Consider the following 22,161-nt stretch of genomic DNA (forward strand, 5'->3'; position numbering starts at 1 on the left):
ATTTTCACCTTTTTTTCAAACTGCTATGGTAGAAAAACCACACACCCAATTTTCCTGGGAGCCCTTTCTGCATCTTTCTGCCTTATTATCTGTATAACAAAATTTATTTGAAGTCAATATCTCTTCTGGTTCTTGAGCTATGGACGACAAAAAAAACGTCGCGAACGTACGGACGTACGTACACACGCACGCATAGACATCTTTCTCAAAATCTTTTATTTCGACTCTAGGGACCTTGAAACGTCGAGAAATGTCAAAATTTTCAATTTGACAAATCGGACCCATTACAATAACTTCCTATGGGAAGTTAATAAAAGCAAAGAAATAGCACATCGCATTTGGAATAATAAAATTCAATAATAAAATAGTGGGCTTTAGATTCTGACATTTCAACGTGGTTTTGTACAAAAATGTTCCACTAAATTGGTTTGAGGTCCCGAATACATCAACAATAGTTTAGAGCTTTTTATATCATTCTTTTCGAAATTCCATAAATTCTTATTTGTCTTATTGAAAAAAAGGCTAAACAGATGGGAAGATACCTTTTAAATTTAAAATTGATGCACATTTCACCTTTCATAAGAAAATAAATGCATCACTCACATGTTATATTGACATTTTATTCTAAATTCAAACTCACCTCATTTGATAACATTGAACTAATTTTGGGTGAGTTCAGGATTTTTAATTTTTCAACGAACAAACCTCTTTTGTGCATTTTATCAAATGAAAATAAATGTCAATAACTCGTTCTATACCGTTCTGCCAGTTGTACTCATGTAAACAAAAAAGAAAAGAAATGCTCGATAATTATAAATGTCAGTTATTTAGTTGATTCTTTGTGTATGAAAATGCCCATCGTATTTGAAATGAAATAGAATTCAATAATAGAATGGTGGGCTTTTCAAGTTTTGATAGATAACAAAACGAAAAGTCACAATTTGAAGAATAAGCCCCTTATCTAAAAAAGCTTTTGATCAGTATAATTTTTTATTTGGTAAACAAATTACAAAGTTTAGAATTTGCTTTACAGGAGTATAACAAATTTCAAACTGACTCATTATATTTACTTGTTATTGTGAGGTGAAAAACAAACAAAAACAAATTGTACAAAATGTCATTAGGAATAATTTTATCAATATTTTTTGTTATTGCTGTAACTTTATTTATTGTTGTGAGTAAAATTTAAACAAAATCTTTCAAAAACGTTTAGTTTCAAAAAGTTTGTTTTTATTTAAGTGGACTATTAGAGCATGTGTCAGTATATATATGCCTCTTTCGAGAACAATAGTTTCAAGTGAATTACAAAGGAGGAGGCCAGAGTTTGATGGAGGTATGTTTATAAATACAAGCTTTGTTATTGATACTTAAATGTCTTGTCAAATATTTGTTTTGTGAACAAAAGTCAGAAATGTCACTTCTGTCATTTCTATCAACTTATCTTAAGTAGGATTTTGTTCGTTATATACATTTAAAGAGGAAGTCAAAAAAAAGATGTAAAGGGTGTTTGTTTTAGCTGCATAAGAAGTTTCGATGGTTGTTGCCTTTGGTTTGACAGTTGGGAAAGTTTGACATTCTCTAAGGTGAGGTTTTGTTATTTAACATGAATCATTTTATCTCAACAATACTTCTGTCTTGTATAACTATTTAAAGTTCTCAAGCACCTAATATGTAAGTTGAAAACACTTTGTTCTAATGACCATGAACATTCTCAATATTTTGTTATTCTTGCAGAATAACTTTTATCTTTGTTTCCCATGCACATAAAAGTTAATTTGTACCTTACAGTAATGTTTTGTTTAACATTGAAATTGAAAAGTAGGAAGAAATATATAAACAATTCTCTTTGGTTGAATTAATTTGTAGGTTAGAAGAATGAATCTTAAAAAAATACAAACAAAAACATTTCCAACTCACTTTGTTCTTCATATGTATTTGCAAAACAGAATTTTATCAAAGACAATAAATCAAGAATCAATGACAATTCTTTCAGAAAATGAAAATGGTTGGTTAGGTATATAAAATTAGGTGTCTGATATCTTTTAATCTTATTAATTGTACTAAATATAGAGGTGAGATAAATTAAAAAAAACAATAGCAATTAAAGTTTTTAATACTTAAAGTTTTTATTTAGAGTGTAATAAATTAATCATACCGGAACTACAAATATTTAAAGTTAAAATATATTAACTCCTAACTAATTTGTTAGCTGTAGTTGAGTAGCTAAATTTAATGATTGCTAATTTTAGTACATATTCCAATTCAGATAGTATGATGCATTCTAATATAGTAGGGGCTAAAGTAAGAGTGGTAAAAGTCGTATGCAAATATAAAGTTTATTATGATTTGTTAAACTGACATCTGAATTATCAGTTGACAGTTCTTGAGTCATATGTGGTTCTTTTTATAATTTTCCTTCAAAAGAATCCAATATTTACAGTCTTGAATTTTTGACATTGACAGGTTGGAAATTGATTTTAGGGTGCGTTTATATTGGAAGTTCGAAGTTGTCAAATTTCAATTGGAAAACCTTTTACAGTGTTTGAGGATCCCTATCTATCTATTTTATTTACGTATATGCATAGATTAACCACATCAAAAAATATAATCAAAAGCAAGGAAGTATTGTGAAATTATTGTTTCTTTTTCGATTGTCGGACTAGTCATTTTTTTATCATCGTTCCATGTGTAAAAACGTAATTACGAAATTAAAGATAACAAATTTTGGCATTTTTACTATCCATTGATATCACATATGATAATCATATCATAGCAAAAAATACTTTTGAATGGAGATTCCAAGTTAGTTGCTTTTATGTGCTCGAACGTGTAAATCTATGAGTTAATAAATTACAAAATTGAAGAGTTAATAAATTAAAAAAATGATTGTAGCTTCTTTTTTTATACTTTTAATTTTTATAATAGTGGTAATAAAGTTTACGGTAAATATATAAAAAGTCTTATATGCATATTGAAAATGGATTTTAATTTTGTGAACATTTTAAACCTTAATTTTGAAGGTTAAAAGACCAGGTTGTTGTACCTGTGATAAAACGAACGATTCAAACAATGTCCCACGGGAAACAGGTATGTTATTTTATTATTTGTTTATCAAAATTATCAATCAATTATATCACATATAATTGATTGATAATTTTTTCGGAAGTTATATTAGTCTAAATAGAACAAGTAAACAATATATTTTTTTTGTATGTGTTTTGTAGTTGTCATTGATTTCGATCATCGAAACATGGAAACATTTTTCTGATTCAATCCCAGGGCCAAACCATTTCTCATTAAGTAAAATAAAAACACAAATCAGTGGAATCTTTCAATAACTTTTTGACATATTTGGCCAGTTTATATTTCTTAGATTTTCAAGAATAAAGCATTTGCGATTTATTTATTTTCTTTAAAAATTGACCAATATAGAGTTTTGAGAAAACGAAATATTAAACATAAAACTTCTCAGATTTTTGACATCAAAAGTGAAAATTTTGTACTAGAAATTTTGTTTATATATCTAAGAATACAAACATTTCTAAGATCTCTGACAAATATAAACTAGCCAATTAGAATCAGCTGTTCTGGAAAATAAGTTTGCGCCAATAGAATAGAAAATCACATTTATAGCAAAAATCATTCACCAATTATACTTTTGTTTTTCAAAGAAAAATATTTAAGTGATTTCAAATCAAACAGTTCGTAAATAGGGTGACATATATAATTTTTTGTAAAAATGGTTAAAACAAATTAAAGAGGATTTGACGTCAGTATTACTATTTTTATTGTTGGGCAGGTCACGACGACATAAGAAGTTGAAAGTAAGACAAGTTTCTAGCATCTGATTGGACAGATGCCAAAAAATTGGTTTCCAATTAAGATAACTTTATTGGAAAGTTAACTGGAATGTTAGTCAAGAAAAATATTACTAACTATCAAGTGAATTCCACTTATGTCAAAATGACAGCTAATCATAATTTTATATTCAACTTAAAGCTGAACAGTAATCGTGGCGTGGTGGTTAATATGTAGGGCTGTCACGGCAGAGATCTTAGGTTCTATTACTGCCTGTGCCACCTTAATTCAAAAAGAGCAGTTCTTGAAAAGTGCCTTCTTAAATAAGCTGTTCGGATTCGGCTTAAAACTGTAGGTCCCCTCCATTTTTGACAACTTAACTCGCACACAGAAATGGTTGAGAGTCGTATGTCACTAGGCCCTAGTTCTTAAATGCTCTGCCGCCGTCCCTCGGGATTGGATTCGAAGACTTTCCGGGCTGGTTGTCTATTCGCTCTAATGACCCAGCCATCTATGCCGTTGGACTTTAATTCTGCTAACAAGGTCAGTGTCGCTGTACAGCCTGTACAGTTCGTCGTAATATCTTCTCCATCTATGCATACGTGACCAGAAATCACCCGTAGAATTTTACTATCGAAGCATCCTAAGACGCTCTCATCATTTTTTGACAGCGTCCAGGCCTCAGCGCCATAAATGAGAACCGGGATGATGAGTGTCTTATAGATGGTGATTTTAGATACTCGAGAGAGGACTTTACTTCTCAATTGCCTTCTAAGTCCAAAGAAGCAGCGATTTGCAAGAGTTATTCTTCGTTTGATTTCAGCGCTGGTGTCGTTGTCTATGTTCATAGCGGTGCCTAGGTAGACAAAGTCCTTAACTACCTCAAAGTTATAGCTGTCCATGGTGACGTTTTGTCCAAGACGTCGTTGTTCAGTGTCCTTTTTTGATGACAGCATATACTTGATCTTGCCCGCATTGACCACTAAACCCATTTTCTTCGCTTCCGTTGCAATGCTTAAAAACGCTCCACTGAAATCACGCCTTGCTCTTCCAATTATGTCAATATCATCTGCGTATCCGAGTAATTAGACGGACGTTTGGAAGATTGTCTAAAACCTTTTTTGACCTCAAATACATCGGTGAGATCTTTTCCGACCTTATTAGAGGAGCGTGCATTCTCCATCGTCATGGATAAGTTTGACAGGGATGCCAAAACTAGACATTGTTCTATAGAGCTCTTCCCTATAGATGCTGTCGTAAGCGGCTTTAAAATCGATAAAGAGATAAGGGTGTCGATTTGAAGTTTCCTGGGTTTTTTCCAAGATCTGCCGTAGTTAGAATATTTGGTCCATAATGGACTTTCCTGGTCTGAAGCCACACTGGAAAGGACTATCAGGTTGTTGACGAACTTTCAGACGTTCACATAATACGGCAGATAGGATCTTATATGCAATGTGAAGGAGACTGATGGCTCTGTAGTTGGCGCAGTTTAGAGGGTCTACTTTCCTTTTGTAAAATTTACGAACCTCATTCCTGTTGTCAAATCGCTCTATCTCATCAATCGCGAGTTTCTCATGCTCTCTTTTTTTCCATCTAAGAAGCCCGTGTTTTTCTCTCCTCTTCTGCTCGTAGAGCTCACGAGCAGCTCTGGTCCTCCTTTGCAGCTCCGCGCCGTTGTGTATGCCTGTTGTTTTGCTGCGTACGCTTGCCGGCATTCGTCGTCAAACCAGGGGTTTCGCTGTGGTGGCTGTGTGAAACCTAGCACTTCAGAGACTGCTAGGCAACACTGCCACTCGCTCACACTGTTAAAACTCGACACTTTTTGCCTGAGTCTAGTTCCAACAGCAAATCCACGCCCAAATAGACGCTGCCTTTGCTGTTGGTAGCAGTCGCCGTAGTATATATCGCAGTCTTTTAGTTTGCGTTTTCCCGGTCCATCCCATCGCACTTTTTGGATGGCGGTAATATCTGCCTTGCAGAAGTTAAGGGCTTCCGCTAATTGTTCGGCTGCACGTGGTCTGTTAATAAACCTAACATTCCACGTACAAATCCGAAGTTCGTTGTCCTTATTTCGTTTCGTGGGTTATCAACAGGAAGTCAACCAGACGGCACAACCCCCAACCTGGAGGGCCAGATCCTTAGTATAACTCCAAGGAAGGGGAGCCGGATAAACCGCTTCTTACAGTCCTGGGCTCCGAATATGTCGAAGAAACCCTATAAGGTGTTCACTAAGTAGTGAAAACACCTCTCCCCCTTTCTCGTTTGCTGACTCCAACTACTTTCCACTGCTGTTAAAACCCAATTTCCAGTTGAGGTACTAGGCACCCGATGTTCACCGCGGGAGGTGAGAGTAGGAGTTGATAGACAGAGGTGGGCTTTGAGAAAAACCTGTAGACGCTTGTGTCCTCTTGAATGCACTTGTCTACCATTTCAAAATCGAGTTTGACATTGAATTTGACATTTAACTTTCTGAGAGAAGAACTGTCATTCGATAACAATCGAACACTTTATAAAGCTTTCCATTGTCTTTCGAACGACTATATGAGTTCTAAGTTCTTATCGAAATAAATAATACTGACTGCTCGTAGCGCATTTAACAATTCATTAGTTCTTACAAAGGTATTTACATATCTCTTCCGGTTGTGTTAACGCGGTATGCAACTTTAAAATCAGTTTAAACCATTAAGTTCACATGAAACGTGTAAAAAGCTCTCTCAATAACAGCTTTTAGTATCAAATGTGTATTTTACGATGTACTTAATCTTATCAAATCTACATTAAAGTAATGGAATAGAATTCTGTTAATTTTTGATTACTCTGACTGATTACGATACAAACCTTGCGAACAAAATACTGAAAATTAATTTTCATTAATCAATTAAGAGAAGATTAAAGACTTAGTGTATTACTAGGACTTTAAATTAAATGGCCTAATTCTTTATAGATAAATCAAGTTTGACTAAACAAAATGTATGCAATTTAAAAATAAACTGTATCAAAATAATTGTTTTATTTGAAGCTTGAGAGAAGAGAAACTTCTATATATGTACATTATTATCAGTTCATATCAGTTATCATAAAAAAATGGCAAATATAATCTAAACTAGAAAATATCAAAGCAGTAGCTTTTAGTGTTTCAACCTGAAGAAATCTACTTGCTTGAGAGAATGTAAATATTAGAATTTTGAATAGATCACAAAAAGACCGAAAAAGTGAAGGAAAATGGATGGTTTTTTCTTTCTCATATGTGTAATTGTAACAATTATGATAATTTGCATTAAGGTAACTATAATATAAAACGTATTTCGACAACAATCAAAATAGTAACTGTTTTTAAATTTAAACATTTCAAAGATAGAATACATGTGCTGTACTGAACCTGAAGTAAACGTAGCTACAAATGCCCAACGTGAATACGGTATGTTATTTTTTGACATTATAAATTATTTGTTAGTATTTTATTTTCCTAACATGACTGTCACTTTTTGCCACATATTGGACAGTATCTCAGCCATAACTTGACGAAAGTTCTTATTTTAGTGCTCAAGAGTTAAAGGTTTATCTGCATAAACACGGTCTTTCGCGTTACCCCACAAAAAAAGTTCAGCGGTGTCTAATTGCACGAAGAGAAATAACGGGGCCAGGAAATTTCATATTCGCTCGGGTTATGTGGCATGTGACATCGTCATGTTGAAAATAAATAAATTATCAAATTTGTATTCTTCAATGATAGAATTACCATACCCACTGAGTGAGAAATGTGCTTCGTCGCTGAAGAAAATTTTGTTCGAAAAATCGACGCCCACCGCCTGTAGTTCAAGAACCCATTCAACGTATCTACGATCTCGTCAATGGTCAGCTGGCTTCAGTTGTTGTGTGAACTGAACTTTATATGGATGTAGGTGTAGATCCAAATGAAAATACGCCATAATGTGCCGTAAGACTGTCCTAATTCCTGAGAACGACTAGGAATCGACACATCCTACCTTACAATATCTGTTACCAATCCAGTATCTTCAAATTTCTTCACAACCTTGTCCAATTTTCAAGAAAAAATGGTAATAAAACATCTGGAAATTGATATTCTATTAAAAAAAGATCATTCACTAATTACAGATTTGACACAAAATAAAAACTTCAAGAAAGGGGTTTGTTCGTAGACTACTACATTAACATGTGGAGTTGAAGCGAGCTTGAAGCTCTCAATTCCTTATATACCTGAATCGAGTTGAAATGAGCTTCATTCGACTCAATTCCGGTCGGCGATCGGAGTCGGGTCAAAATTTGTGAAGAAAAACTTGTGTGGAGGATGTTGGCTTTACAGAAATTGCATTATGGTCTGTTTATTTGCATGTTCGTGTACAAAAAATATGGTTTTGTTTTAATCAAATTAAAACAAAAATTGCATATGAAGTAGACAGTATATTCTTATATGGTGCTGAACTATTTAGTTCTTCATTGTTAAACACGAATCAAACTCATCTCACTTGCACTTCCCACATCGAAAACATCGAAAAACCAGTTGCATTTTAGGAAGTACTGTCAAACTTAATAATTTTTAAATCTTCTTGTGCGGTGGAAACACCAAAAAGATTTATTAACTTCCCATAGGAAGTTATTGTAATGGGTCCGATTTATCAAATTGAAAATTTTGACATTTCTCGACGTTTCAAGGTCCCTAGATTCGAAATAAAAGATTTTTAGAAAGATGCCTGTGGTTGCGTGTGTACGTACGTTCGTACGTTCGCGACGTTTTTTCGTCGTCCATAGCTCAAGAACCAGAAGAGATATCGATTTCACATAAATGTTGTTATACAGATAATAAGGCAGAAAGATGCAGAAAGGGCTCTCAAGAAAAATGCGTGGGTGGTTTTTTTTACCATAGCAGTTTAAAAAAAAGGTGAACATTTTGGTTAACCCTAAATCTCTTACGAACCAAAAACGCTAGAGACTTGAATTAAATTTTATATAATAAACTGTAACGTGGTCTCAAAGAAGTATATTTTTTGAAAAAAAATGTATCTAACGGTTTTTTTTTTCTAAATCAAAAAAACTGAAAAAAAAAATTTGTCACCTCCTAAATTTAACGACTAACATATGATTTCATCTCCAAAACAATTTTGAGCAACGGAGAATAATGTTTTTGAAATCTGATAAAATTTTGAGAAAAATCGAATTGACAGTTTTTTTACAAAAAATAAAAACCAAAAAAAAATTAATAAAAGTTGGTAAAAATTGATTTTCGACTCAAATATCTTTTCAAAACTTTGAGATATCGGCTTTAATTTACTTTAATCTTTCAAAAAATATAGTTGTCAACATTCAGTAAAATTTTTAATAAAATCGAATTGACAGTTTTTTATAAAAAATTGAAAAACAGAACAAAAATTAACAAAAGTTGGTAAAAATTGAATATGGATTCAAATATCTTTTCAAAAACTTGAAAGTTAGACTTCAAACTTATTTTATCTTATAAGAAATATTGTTTTAAGCATTCTGAAAGATGTTGAGAAAAATTGAATTGACAGTTTTTTTTTACAAAAAATAAAAACCTTAAAAAAAGATTTATAAAAGTTGGTAAAAATTGATTTTTGACTCAAATATCTTTTCAAAACTATAAAATATTGGCTTCAAACTAATTTTATCTTTTAGAAAATATTGTTAGAATTTTGAAGAAAATCGAATTGACGGTTTTTTTACAAAAAATAAAACTCTAAAAAAAACAATACTAAAACTTGGTAAAAATTTACTTTAAAGTCAAATAGCTTTTCAAAAATTGAAAATTTTGGCTTCAAACTTATTTTATTTTACAGAAAATATTTTTTTCGATATTCAGTGATTTTTATATAAAAATCCAACAGTCCGTTTTTTCATAAAAAAATAAAATCTATAAAAAATAGTAAGCAAATTTGGTAAAATTGATACTAGTACATATGCACATACATATAGACAAACTTTTAAGCAAGACAAATCGACAGACGGGATGGGAAGTTATCAGTGTGGGTCGCATCCCAGCCTCTTTTTTAATCTAAACTGAGATAAACCTTTGGTGAAAACGTAGCAAAACTTAATTATCTTTTCTATAAGTTTTTTCTTGCAAAATAAGCCCAGTTAGCCCATTTTCATTAACAAAACTTAATAATATCAACAGCAACACATTGATTTTTTCCTTAAGGCAAAACACATAATTCCAACTACTCAATGAACACAGCCATCGTAATACAAATGCAATATCAATCGCACCAACATTTGAGAACGAAATCGCATAAGATCTATTCGAGGCTCGTATAAATGTCAAAAACCCATATTCTACTTTAACTTTTTTCGGTAGAATTCATACTGCACATATTGGTTTTATCCGTATGAAATCCTACCATACTATTGATTAATTTTCCAACAAAACAAGGGGTTTATGAGTTCTACTTTTTAACAGTTTATTTTCACGCACAAAACTGGACACTTAAATGGGAAACAAAAAAAAAACATTTCACAAATGTTTCTTAAAGCGTGCATCTAACCACATTTTTTAAACAGTGTTTTCTGATATATTTCTTTGGTGTGAACACACCCTAAAAACCATAGTCTAATTTTACGAAAAATTTAGAAATTTAACTAAATCCTGTTCGCGTTCTCAAAAATTTCGTAGTTTTTTACAAAAGAGAGCGCTCACGAAAGAGTAAAATATTTCCCCAACCTACGAATTTTAGCCCAAGAAATTTCTTTGGGCTGATTTGTAAAATGTGTCAAATTTGATAGAACTTCAATAGAATAAATAAATTGCTCGCTTTTTCTGTCACTTATAAAATTAAAAATTCTTTTCCAAAAAACAGCAACAAGATTCTAATTTTCAAGTTTCATTTTGATCAAGTTTTTTCATAAAAAAAAACAATGGACCAGCATAATATTGCTTGAAGTTCATGTTGTTTTAATTTATTCATTTACAAACAAAATAAAAAAATTCTAAACATGACATGAAACGATGATGTTTCAAAATTTATATTTTTTGGCAGTCAAATTGTGGGAAAAATTTGTTGTTTTCCCGTTTGCTTACTTTTTTGTAGGTTCGTCTTTTTGTGAGAAAATTTCACCCCACTATTTAAAATATCTTTTTTTACCAATTTTAGTGCAAAAAGAACCCGAACGGACCTATTTACTCCTAACTTTTCCTGTCAGAATTTGTATGATTCAATTTCTCAAAAATTCTCCATCGCAGCATTTAAAGAATCGCAAAGCTTACTTGATAGCTATACATAGGTGAAAAGACATTAGTGAATTGTTTTTATATTTCATTAGCGTGGGTTGGAATCCGCTAAGGTGATAAGTGATTTTCATATTTTTGATAGTCAAATCAGCTATCACCGAGTTTTCCCTCTGTTAAGATACATATATCAAGTCAATTCAATTCCAATGAACAATTTCAGATAAGAACTGTCAAAATTCATTGTTGCTATGGTGAAATTTTAAAACGGTTCCTATAAAATATGTATCTAAAATAAAAGTATTAAAGCGGCTTAATATTTCTTGTGTTTTTTTTTAAAATGTCGTAAGCTTTGTCGGTCACAAAAATGTTTTTTTTTTTTTAATTAAAAAAGGTAACTGAAAAAAATGTTGTTTTGGTAGGTCTATTCCGAAACGAGATATTTTTAAGAAAAAAAAAACTACCAAATTTCTGTTGTGACAGCTTTAAATTTGACTGTCAACATACACACATGGAGAAATGTATCGGCATACTAGCTTTTTCCAAATGTTTATCAATATGACATAAAAACAAAGAACTATTTTTATAAATTTTGTTTTATTTTATTTTCCATTTATGAGGTTTTACACAAAATACTTTAATAGTTTAAAAAAAAGTTCAGTTTCACAAGGAAAAAACCATTGACACACCCTATAATTTCTCTGGAAATTTACCGTTTTTTTAGTAGCATCAACAAAGTTTTACTCTCACAGTAGTCGTTATGATGATAACTCATTTCAAATGAGTCATAGGTGAAGAAAGGTTGTTTCAAGTTTGTATTCAATTTTCAAAAAATGGCTGGAAAAGGAAAAGAAACTACAACAATTGATAGAAAAATAATTCTAGATCTTTATTCCAAAGGGAAATCATTATCTGAAATAGGAGAAATTGTCAGTAGAAGCGATTATACGGTTCGCAGCATAATAAACCGATTTAAAGATTCAAAATCTTTAACAGGTTGCAGAAGAAGCGGTGCTTATAAGAAGTTCACAAAAAGAGAAGAGCGTCAGTTGTAAATTTTATCAAACAAAATCCAAGAACCACTTCCTCAGAACTTGCAGCAGGGATATGTGAACAATTTGGTAAGACTGTCTCAACTAAAACTGTTAGAAATATTATACACAAGGCTGGATACTTATCTCAGATTCAAAGACCTAAACCCTTTATCAACAAAGTGAATAAAGTTAAACGTTTAGAATTTGCAAACCGTTACGTTAATAAGGAAACGGACTTTTGGCCTTTTGGGACCATTAAATCTTCTCAGATGAAAGTAAATTTAATATTTTCCAGAATGATGGCCGAGAACTAGTATGGCGGAATACTGCTCTGCAAAAACAAAACTTACTTCCAACAATTAAACATGGAGGTGGTGGAGTCATGGTCTGGGGTTGGAGTCATGGTCTGGGGATATATGGCGGCAGTGGCGTCTGAAGTGAGTGTTAGTGTTATAAATGGAATTATGGATGAAATGGTTTTTTTGAAGATTTTGAAGGAAAACCTTCACAAAAGTGCAGATAAATTGGGTCTTGCTGGAAATGAAAAGACAATGATATAAAAGCATACGGACCATATAGTAAAGCAATGGCTGTCAACTCCCACTCCCCATACTCTGAAGACTCCACCACAGTCTCCAGACATGAATCCCATAGAACATCTATGGGAAGTGTTGGATAAACGTATTCGAAAAATCGCCATTACCAGCAAGGCTCATCTTAAAACGGTCCTTGCAGAAATATAAACTTCCGATGGGATGTTAAAAAGAAGCCATTTGTAGTTACAAACTTTCAACAGCTCATCCTTGTCGAACAATAAAAGGTCAAGTGTCTTGATATGTACAAAACAAAAATAACAAAAAAAAACAAAAGTATTAAAAGCTTTTTTTATCATAGTCTCTGACTTTTAACAATCGTCAATCAATACGTATTTTACTATATATTTTATCTTATCGAAATAACAAATTATAGCTAAAACTGAATTCAGCATTTATATTTCCTTTTGTTTAATTTTTGTTACACTAACTGATAACAACAATATACAATCGCTAATCACCACCAATATCGACAAACACTTTTGCAAAATCATAAAACAAAATTAATTTTAACTAATCAATGAAAATGAGACATATGTAGGTAAGGTACTAGTTATTATCAGGACTTCAACCCAAGAGGCCCAAACTCTCTTCAGATAATGAAGATTGGTTAAACAAAAAGAAAACAACAAAAGAATAAACAAATAAAATGGATTTCATTGGTGCCTATATAACAATTTTCTTTATTATATTTTTGGTTTTTCCAACTTTCTTCATGTGCATAAAAGTAAAAGAACTTTTAGTTTTTCAAAATAAAAATATATTTTATAAAACTTTAAATTTTAGTTAATAACTTTGTGCTGTTATGGAACTCAAGAAAGAAGAGTTTCAGTTAACAATCTTGGACCCAATGGTATGAAATTTTTTCAAATAAACAAAAAAAAAAAACGATGTCTTACAAACTCTGTCGATATTTTTAAAAGCACCTAAAAGCCCCTTTTTATTGTTTTTAAATTTGTACTATTGACTCATTTAGCTATCATCTTCAATAAAATATTTATCTTATCAGATACATATGAAAAAAATTATCACACAAAGGCTTACAAAACTTAGTGACAGTTCCAATACTTATACCTTATATGAAAAGAAGTGTACCTAAGCCTCGATAAGAATTTATTATTCAGATTAGTAAGAACTTATTGTTTGGAAGAATAAGAATAAAATGCTTTGGGGTGAAGACTTTTTTGTTGCGTGTGCTCTGATTGCAATTACAATATTTTTAGTTGTGAACATACTTAAAGTAAATAAACAAAATATAGTTTATATAAAGTGAGAGAATATAGAATGTTATAATTATAAATTGCAGTTAGCTTGTGGATTGAGACACAATTGTTGCAAACAAAATGAAGAAAGTTAATTGGGTATTGCTATAATATTTAAAATAAAATTTAACGTAATCGGTTGGAAGTTATTGTACTTTTTCTATTCTCAAATGTTGGTACGATTGATATTGCATTTGTTACTTGATGGCAGTGTTCGTTGAGTAGTTGTCCATTTGGAATCATGTGTTTTCCATTGGGGAACAAATCAATCTGTTAGTGTTGATATTATTTAGTTTCGTTAATGAAAATGGACTAATTGGGCTTATTTTGCTGCTCTGAACTAAAAAAGAAAAACGCCAAATTGTTAAATGAACTTTTTTTTATAGAATCTCAATTTCCAGATGTTTTCTTACAATTTCTTCTTGAAAATTGTTCATTTAATTAGTTAGTTAGTTTTTTTTGATGAAGTTTATTTTAACTTTTGATTTTCAGAAAACTTTCTTGTATTTGTTTTTTTTTTTTTTTTATTATTAGTCTGACAGATCTTCTTTCAGTTGAACCAATTTTTAAATTTTTTTTGGGAATTTTCAACAATACTTTTTATAGAATGCCAAACAACACGGGTGTTGTTCTTTAAAATGGATTGAAAAATGCCTATTTTTATTCTCCTGAAAAGAAGGTACATTTTTGTCGGCCATGTTTACAAAATGAAATGGTACTGTTCCTTCACTACGAAGTTCTTTGTGATGTTGTACAAGTGATAAAAGTTCTGTCAAGTTCACATACCACAATTAAGTTGACAGAATTGAGGCTAAAGATCATACAAAATCATGGCAAAGAAAATTGTCTTATAATTACATGTGTAATATGTATTTAAAATACTTTCAAGTTCTCAAAATCCAAAAAATCGTTCACACTGAATACTTACACGTTTTTGTTTGACATTTCAATTTTTGCAACATCGACTGTCATCGATTTGTAAGTTAAGTAAAGTTTAGTGCCTCAAATATTATTTGTAATATAAAATGCATTCTGATCAATTGAAATTGATTTTAATATATGAAAAGAAAGCTGAAGAAATGTTTTGTGTCTTCCACAAACAACACTGAAACCTTGTTTTGAACAAAATTTCAAAATATCAAAGTCAAGTATTGATTTTGACAGCTATCAGCTGTTTTATTTTCATTCAATAGAAATTAAATGAAATGCTTCGAAAGGTTTGAACTTAACATTCATCTTTGAATTGCTACTAGTTTTTAGCATGTTTTATATAAAACTGGTTGTTTACGAAAACTTGTAGCTTACGTATTATGTATGTGAAAACTTAGTTTTTGATGTACAGTGAGTGCCATTAATATTCGGTTTTTTGTTTCTTTCCAAAAAACACTTTACTTTTCACTTAAACTTAAAAAAGTTTAAAAAAAAAAACAGTTTTTCTTTAAAATATTTTGTATTTAATAATTTCTATATACATACATTTTTAATTAAAATAGCAAATTAACAAAATAAAATAAATGAAGAATACGACAACTAAAAAAAAAAACTTCATTAATATTTGTTTTTTTTTTACATACTTATATTAACTTTTAAAAATTATCATTCTTACAATTGATTTTTGGATACCCTCAATTGGATAAAACTGCGAAGGTATTCAATGTCTATTTTGCTTCATTCTTCTTGAAGCCGTTGCTTCAGTGCACTTATTGAAGAGACAGACCGCGAACTCGACGGTCCAATTCATCCCAAAAATTCTCGATTGGGATAATTTTTGGAGAGTTATACAGAAGCCATTCCCTTACAACATACGCCTTGTGCTTCGGGTCGTTGTCCTGGTAAAACTTGAATTCCTTAAAATTCCTTAAAATTTCTGAGCACTTTGCGTTAAATTTTCTTTTAGGATCTTTAAATAGTATCCCTTTTTGAATATACCGTCGATGAATACTAAATTTCCCATGCCTCTTGCTGAGATGCACCCCCAAACAATGATGTGCCCGCCTCCATGCTTCACTGTTTGCTTTGTGTTCCTGCTTTTAAGCTCTTCATTTGGCTTGCGCCACACTATTATAGCATCCCATCCAAAGAGGTTGTACTTAGTCTCGTCAGTAAATATTATATCATCCCACCAAGTTGCATCCTTATTTTTGTGTTACCTCGCAAATTTGATGCGAACATGGTCGGGCGACACGACCATTGTCTTTATGGTTCGGCGTACCGTTGATGCAGATATTTTCTTTTTGCATTTCATTAACACTTCTTGCACATTTTTTGGTGCACTTAAACTAGGATTTGCTTTAATTTTTCTTACTATTAGCAGTTCTTCTTTCATTGTTAAATATTTAAATATTTTTTAAAAATAACAAGGTTTCAAGGTTTTTTCAAGACTTGCATTTTTTCTTTTTAAATAAAATCAAACGATCTTACACTAAATTGTTTTTAAAATGTATGCAAACGTCAAGTGAACATTTTATTTTAACGCTACTCTTGAATAGACAAACTGTTAATCGGATTAAATGTCAAACTCAGAAAAGAAAACAAAAAAACGAATATTAATGAATCGCTTACATGTGTCCTTTTTATGTTGTTTATCGTATATCTTAATGCAGTTAAGTGATTGCAATTTTTTTTTTAATGAAATATTTAGGGAATAATACCTATATGTACTAATTTATAAAATAACCAAATAATAAACCTAAATTCAACTTTTACTACGAACAAACAAACAAAAGTATTTTTAAGAATAAAAACCGAATATTAATGACACTCACTTTATGTAAGTTTTATCATTTGTTTGACACGAGTTGCATTGTTTATTTGAACAGTGCAACTTTTCACTACTATTTCCAATGAATCTTAACGTATTTCATCAATGTTGGCTTGTCTATTGTCTCTAATGTTTTAAGAGTTTTCATTTCATCAACATGGACCAATGACTTAACATAGCCCCATAAAAAGTTGACGTGAGCCGATATGTCGCTGGAAGGATTAGGCCATTTCTAGATAATAATTGTTTTGATAGTTTTTGTACCATGAAAGTACAGGTTAGCGCAGTTAAGTTCCAAATTTGAAATGTATGCCTTAATCAAAATTTACGTTCAAAGAACGCAGTTGACTGCTAATAAAGTCATTTATATTTTCTGAACCTGCCCAGTTTAAATTGATATAATAATAATAAGCCTGTCAAAATATGACAGGTTTGCCAAAACAAACTTTACCAAAAAAAAACTCCATCACAATTAATAATCTAATGAGTTTGCCACACAAATCAATTTTATAAGTTATGTTCAGAATGACCGAGCTAATGGAGTAAAAACCTAAGTGCAGCTAACTTCACGTTTGTTTGGGGTAATATGACAGATGTGGATGGAAAATTCTAAAAATGTTGACAGTTCTCCAAACTCTGCTCTGAGAGCTTAAACAATAAAAAACACCTACACTCCCACGTTCGTGAAGTTCACCAAAAGGCAGTTTTATAATTTACAAGGCAGATTAGTTGTTACTAGTATTTTATGGAATATTTATTTTAACTCCTTTAATTATTTAAGTTTTGCGAATTCTTTTGTAGACACTTTTTAAATTATTTAATCTTATTAGAAATATATTTCTTACAAAATTAAAACCATTACTTAATACAAAAAATTATGTTGTTTTGTTTTCAGTGCGACAAGTGCCAGTCTACACTATAGGTTCTGATCCTCGTTGTAATGACACGACAAGCAACTTTACAGATTATTTCTGGAACGTCTCATCACAAAATACTAGAGCAAATGAGCCAACAAAAGATGACAAGGATTTGCCAAGCTACGAAGATATCATGAGGATGGAAATGGCTAGACAAGTGATAGACTCAGCTGTACAAGCACCCATCACAACGACAACAATACATACAGTTGAAACATCTCAACCACCACCACCACCAGCAACATCCCCACCTGTCAGATTACCAGTTTAGATCAATATAATTTGCTTTTTGAATTTTATTTGAATCTAAGAAAAATCTGATTAAGATTGATTGGTGTAAAAATTGTTTTTTTAAGTATTGAAGGCTGAATTCTTTCTTAAAATGCATATATTGAAGTGTATGGTATTTAAATTTTTAGGGAAAATAAAACTTTTGTTAAAACACAAGCAAATTCTTTGTAGTTTCTAAGTGACATTAAATAAACGAAATTGATCTAAAAGTACGAGTGTCAAAAGGCTATAGTTACTTGAGCACAATGGGATGTAGCTGCTAGGTTCATTATTCTAACTGAGAACCAGTTGCATAGTCATGGATAAACTTTTGTTCTCTGGGTCAGAAATGTTAACTGGTTTATACCAGCTGGTTCAACCATGTTATTCATGAACTTAAAGTCAATTTAATTTACTAATCGTCGGTTGAGCCTCAATTAAACCATCGAGTTGTTTTTGATGAGCCACGGAACCTATTAATCCTATGAATTTTAGAGAAAATTGAACAAAGAATCAAAACAGTTCAATAAGGTGTAAACATGGTTCAAAAAGGTTTAAAAGTGGTTCAATAAGAAATAATTATTTTCTACATATGTAATCAGATCGAAAACCTTGCAACCCAAGTTTAATTGTAGTTTTTTGGGAGGATACAACTGTGTTACTCCTTGCTCTAAATATCTGACAATTAATCAATTTTTGTAAGGTTTTAGAAAACAAAAACAACCTATTAATCAACCAAAGTGGACCAGTTTGCTTGTTTGCTTTTAGTACATTTCAAGTCGTTAATGTTTTTTAAACTGCCGAAAAAAAACAAACTTTTTATGACTGACATTAAAGCAATAAATATCCATTACAAAACAATTATTCAACCAGCCCAGTTTAAACTTAACGGTTAACGGATATGACCACTTTTTCATTTCACATATATTTTTCAATGAATGAATGTGAATTTCCAACCTTGAACTTTCAAAGTATCTTTCACTTATTTTGTACGCGTAAACCTATATTAAACAATTAATTGACTTTCCGGTGAATTCCATCACACACAAGGTTTGTTGGGCTGACTTAACTATCTTATACTTAACTATCATAAAGCTTTAAGCGTTTAAACTGAAACTAAATTAAATTGGCTCGTTCACTCGACGAAAAATAAAATAATTATGTAAGACACACCTGTCTGCTGCAAGTAGAGCATTGCATCTAATAGCTTGATATTTTGTTTTTTCATTTAAAAAAAGATTATAAATACTGTATAAGAAGATTTATTAGATAATTTTAAGTATTTAATTAGTAATCATATCAGCGGTGGTGGCGGCGTCAAAAATTTGTATGTGTAGTGTAGAGACTCGCCACTTGGTCCGAGGGATTATATAAATATTTGATTAAATTAAGTTTTGCTTCCCAGTTAAAATACTTATGTGGATATATTTTGAAAGAAATTTGTTTTGTTTAGTCAAACTGAGTCAGACCATGGCATTTAATGGACTTGCACTTTCATTTGTTACATTTATGAGCCATGACAGGAGTGTAACACCTAGCAGTCTTGTAGAAAGATACCGTGAGCTTTAGGATGAAGTTGAGAAACTCATAATTTTATCTTTCTTTTTGATTGCGATGCAATTTAGTCGAAATATTAATTTTGGTGATACCTTGTTGAATGAGTTGGATAGTTGTATTGAAATATGTAGCTGTCAAAAAGCAGAGAAATTTTTGTATTTCGAAGTCAAAATTGTTGTACATATGTTTAATGGATAATTCGTCGAACGATGACGAATTGATAGGTGCGTAACAATTTAATAAAAAAGAAATAACCTTAATCTGTTATATATGTTAAATCTCCTATCTATTATGTACAGAACATCCTTAAATACACCTTTAACTAACATTTTGTACCTTTTAATTTACCAACAAATACAAAAAGCTGAAATCAATTTTCAAGTTTCTTAAAATTCAGCCATGTGTTGAATCAGCTCTTCTGTCAGATACGTACATACCCCAGAAATTCTTCGATACTTTGGATTTCTTTTTTGACATCTCTGATGATTTTGATCAGCTGTTATTTTACAGGTAAAACACGGATACCCTATCTGTCTCATAATGAACGCAGCCCATATGTTCTTCTATCTAATGTCGTTTATATTAGACTTTTTTGAAGCTAGATATTTTGATTTACTCATTTAAAAATAACGACGCAAAATTTTAAACAACCTAGTGTTTAGGGTTTAACAATTTATGAGTCAGCAATTTTTTAAGTATATATCAATTTACTAAGTGCCTCCAAATTTTTAAACCTTTCTTTTCGTTTTGCTAACTAGAAAATTGATAAATGACTTTTATTAAAAAGTAGTCATCTAAATAGTGACAGTTCTTGAAAATAAAATACAAATAAAAGCTTAAAAGGACCTATTAATTAGAATTCCCAGCTATTGACTGGAACATTCCATCCACTTCTCTTATAAGAATAATTGTACAGATGTCACATGGGTTTTTTAAATTGCTAAAAGTTAGTGTAGCGATTTCGTGATTTTAACTATGGCAAATTGTTAAGAGATAGTAAGACGTTAAATCGTTCAAAATTATGTAGATAATGTTTTAAGCTTAGTAAATTGCTTAAAATGGATTTAACATTTTGTTAAATCATTTAAAATGTTGCGCCAAAATCTTTTTAACTATTAAAAAGGGGAAAAATGGGGGAGAAGATTTTGTTATTAAAATGTAATACTCGATGTCAACATTGTGAATTAGATGGAAACTCAGATGTGCGTTTACTTGGATAAACCTCGGGTTTATTGCAGGCGAAAACGTTGTATAGGGATTTTTTCTGTATTTTAAATTTTTAATGTTGTTATTTAGGGTTTTACAGTTGAAAATGTCAAATGTTGTTGACATTATAGTTAGCCTTGCAAATATATCATTAAAAGTTAACCGCCAAAAAATAACGCTTCCAAATTCTGCAAATTTACTTTGAACAAAATAAATTTGTTTGCAAAGTTCAATTTCATAACTTTAAATGGTAAAACAAATTGACGTACATATATGGTACGCATACAATCCTCAAGCCATTAAAGATACATCATTATAAGCTTTTCACATCAAGAACAAACCCGCTTTTCTCAAAATTATCGGTTTTAGCAGAAAACCTACATGGAAAACTCAAGTTTTCCCATACATTTTTGGCAAACCACAAGTTTTCGTAAACCACAAGTTTTATATAAAATCTAAACTAAACAAACAAACCTTTTGAAATATTCAGCGCTCAAATTAATGAAAACAAAACAGCTGATGGCTGCTGTCAAAACAAATATTTTATTTTGAAATAAATTTGGTCGTGGTAAGTAATATTACTTATACAATTTCCTTACAAGATAAGAATTATTTCTTTTTGTTTTTTATTTACAGAATATGGAAGAGAAAAAAATGAAACTTTGAGGGAGCTGCGTGGCAACATAAAAACGTCGAGAGTAAAATCCCCGGTGACTATTTGTGGCACTAGCGGTTCTTTTATGATCCTCCAGAGTTTGAAACGCTCTTTGTTAAGCGAGAAATCGGAATTCACTATGGCTACTGGAGTGACGACCCCAAGGACGAGGAAGACTTGCTCATAGTTTGTAATGACGTTTCCAAGGGATGTTTCTACGAACCCGTTACCACAAATATGATCGACGCTCGTTTACTACCTAGAGAAAGACTTTCCGGTAACTCCGTTTAATTGGAGATACGAGAAAGGCGATAAGTTCATTTGTGGAGGAGAATAAGTATGAAAGAAAAGATGGACAGAAGATCCTCAGTGCTTTGGACAAGTCAAAGGAAGAAACCAAAGAGATAGAGAAATTGCAGCCCATCATCAAAGATTCAGTAATCGTTCTCGATGAGTGTGATTTTGTACAAACCTGGAACTAGGAATTGACCTTTTCTGCTCCAGCCATAAGGACCTACACGAAACCGTTCAGAATCTTCTCAACCCCTGCCAATAAGTTTCAGTATTTTGGATTGAATTTGTTGTGAAAGAAGAAGAAAATGTTTTAAATAAAATTAATTTTTATTGTAACAGTTTTGTATATTGTTGATTCTATGATATATTTTCTAGACAATTAGCTTATTCTTAGTGGACAAGTTGAAGTAAACAAAGAGGATAGCTGCTGCCAAGCGAGCTTGTAGTTCTTGTTGGTTCATGTCGTGAGCCCATTCCACCCGTCCCCAGAACTTCAGTTGAAACTCTCTTCCAGAAGAGCTAGTGTTACGTTAAAATCAATTTGAATTGGTTAGAATTCATTTTATTTTCACAAATAATTTTAGAAGAACAAAACTTTTTACTCACAAATTTGTTC

At 31.4% G+C, this 22,161-nt stretch overlaps 1 protein-coding gene across 4 annotated transcripts; it reads left to right on the forward strand.

Annotated features, from left to right (window-relative positions):
- The first annotated feature begins 1,029 nt into the window (after positions 1–1,029).
- LOC129951000 (uncharacterized) lies at positions 1,030–18,063 on the forward strand. Of its 4 annotated transcripts, none has more exons than XM_056062983.1 (3): positions 1,030–1,174; positions 1,240–1,333; positions 17,542–18,063. In XM_056062983.1, the coding sequence occupies exons 1-3, from the start codon at positions 1,115–1,117 to the stop codon at positions 17,832–17,834; spliced, it is 447 nt and encodes a 148-aa protein (XP_055918958.1). In that variant the 5' UTR covers positions 1,030–1,114; the 3' UTR covers positions 17,835–18,063. The 4 variants fall into 4 exon arrangements, with proteins under 4 accessions (XP_055918958.1, XP_055918960.1, XP_055918961.1 ...); XM_056062985.1 differs by lacking the exons at positions 1,030–1,174; positions 1,240–1,333 and adding exons at positions 2,797–2,942; positions 3,021–3,087; XM_056062986.1 differs by lacking the exons at positions 1,030–1,174; positions 1,240–1,333 and adding exons at positions 6,912–7,080; positions 7,153–7,216.
- Positions 18,064–22,161: the final 4,098 nt, after the last annotated feature.

The sequence above is a fragment of the Eupeodes corollae genome, chromosome 3, assembly GCF_945859685.1.
Source record: "Eupeodes corollae chromosome 3, idEupCoro1.1, whole genome shotgun sequence".
NCBI lineage: Eukaryota > Metazoa > Arthropoda > Insecta > Diptera > Syrphidae > Eupeodes > Eupeodes corollae.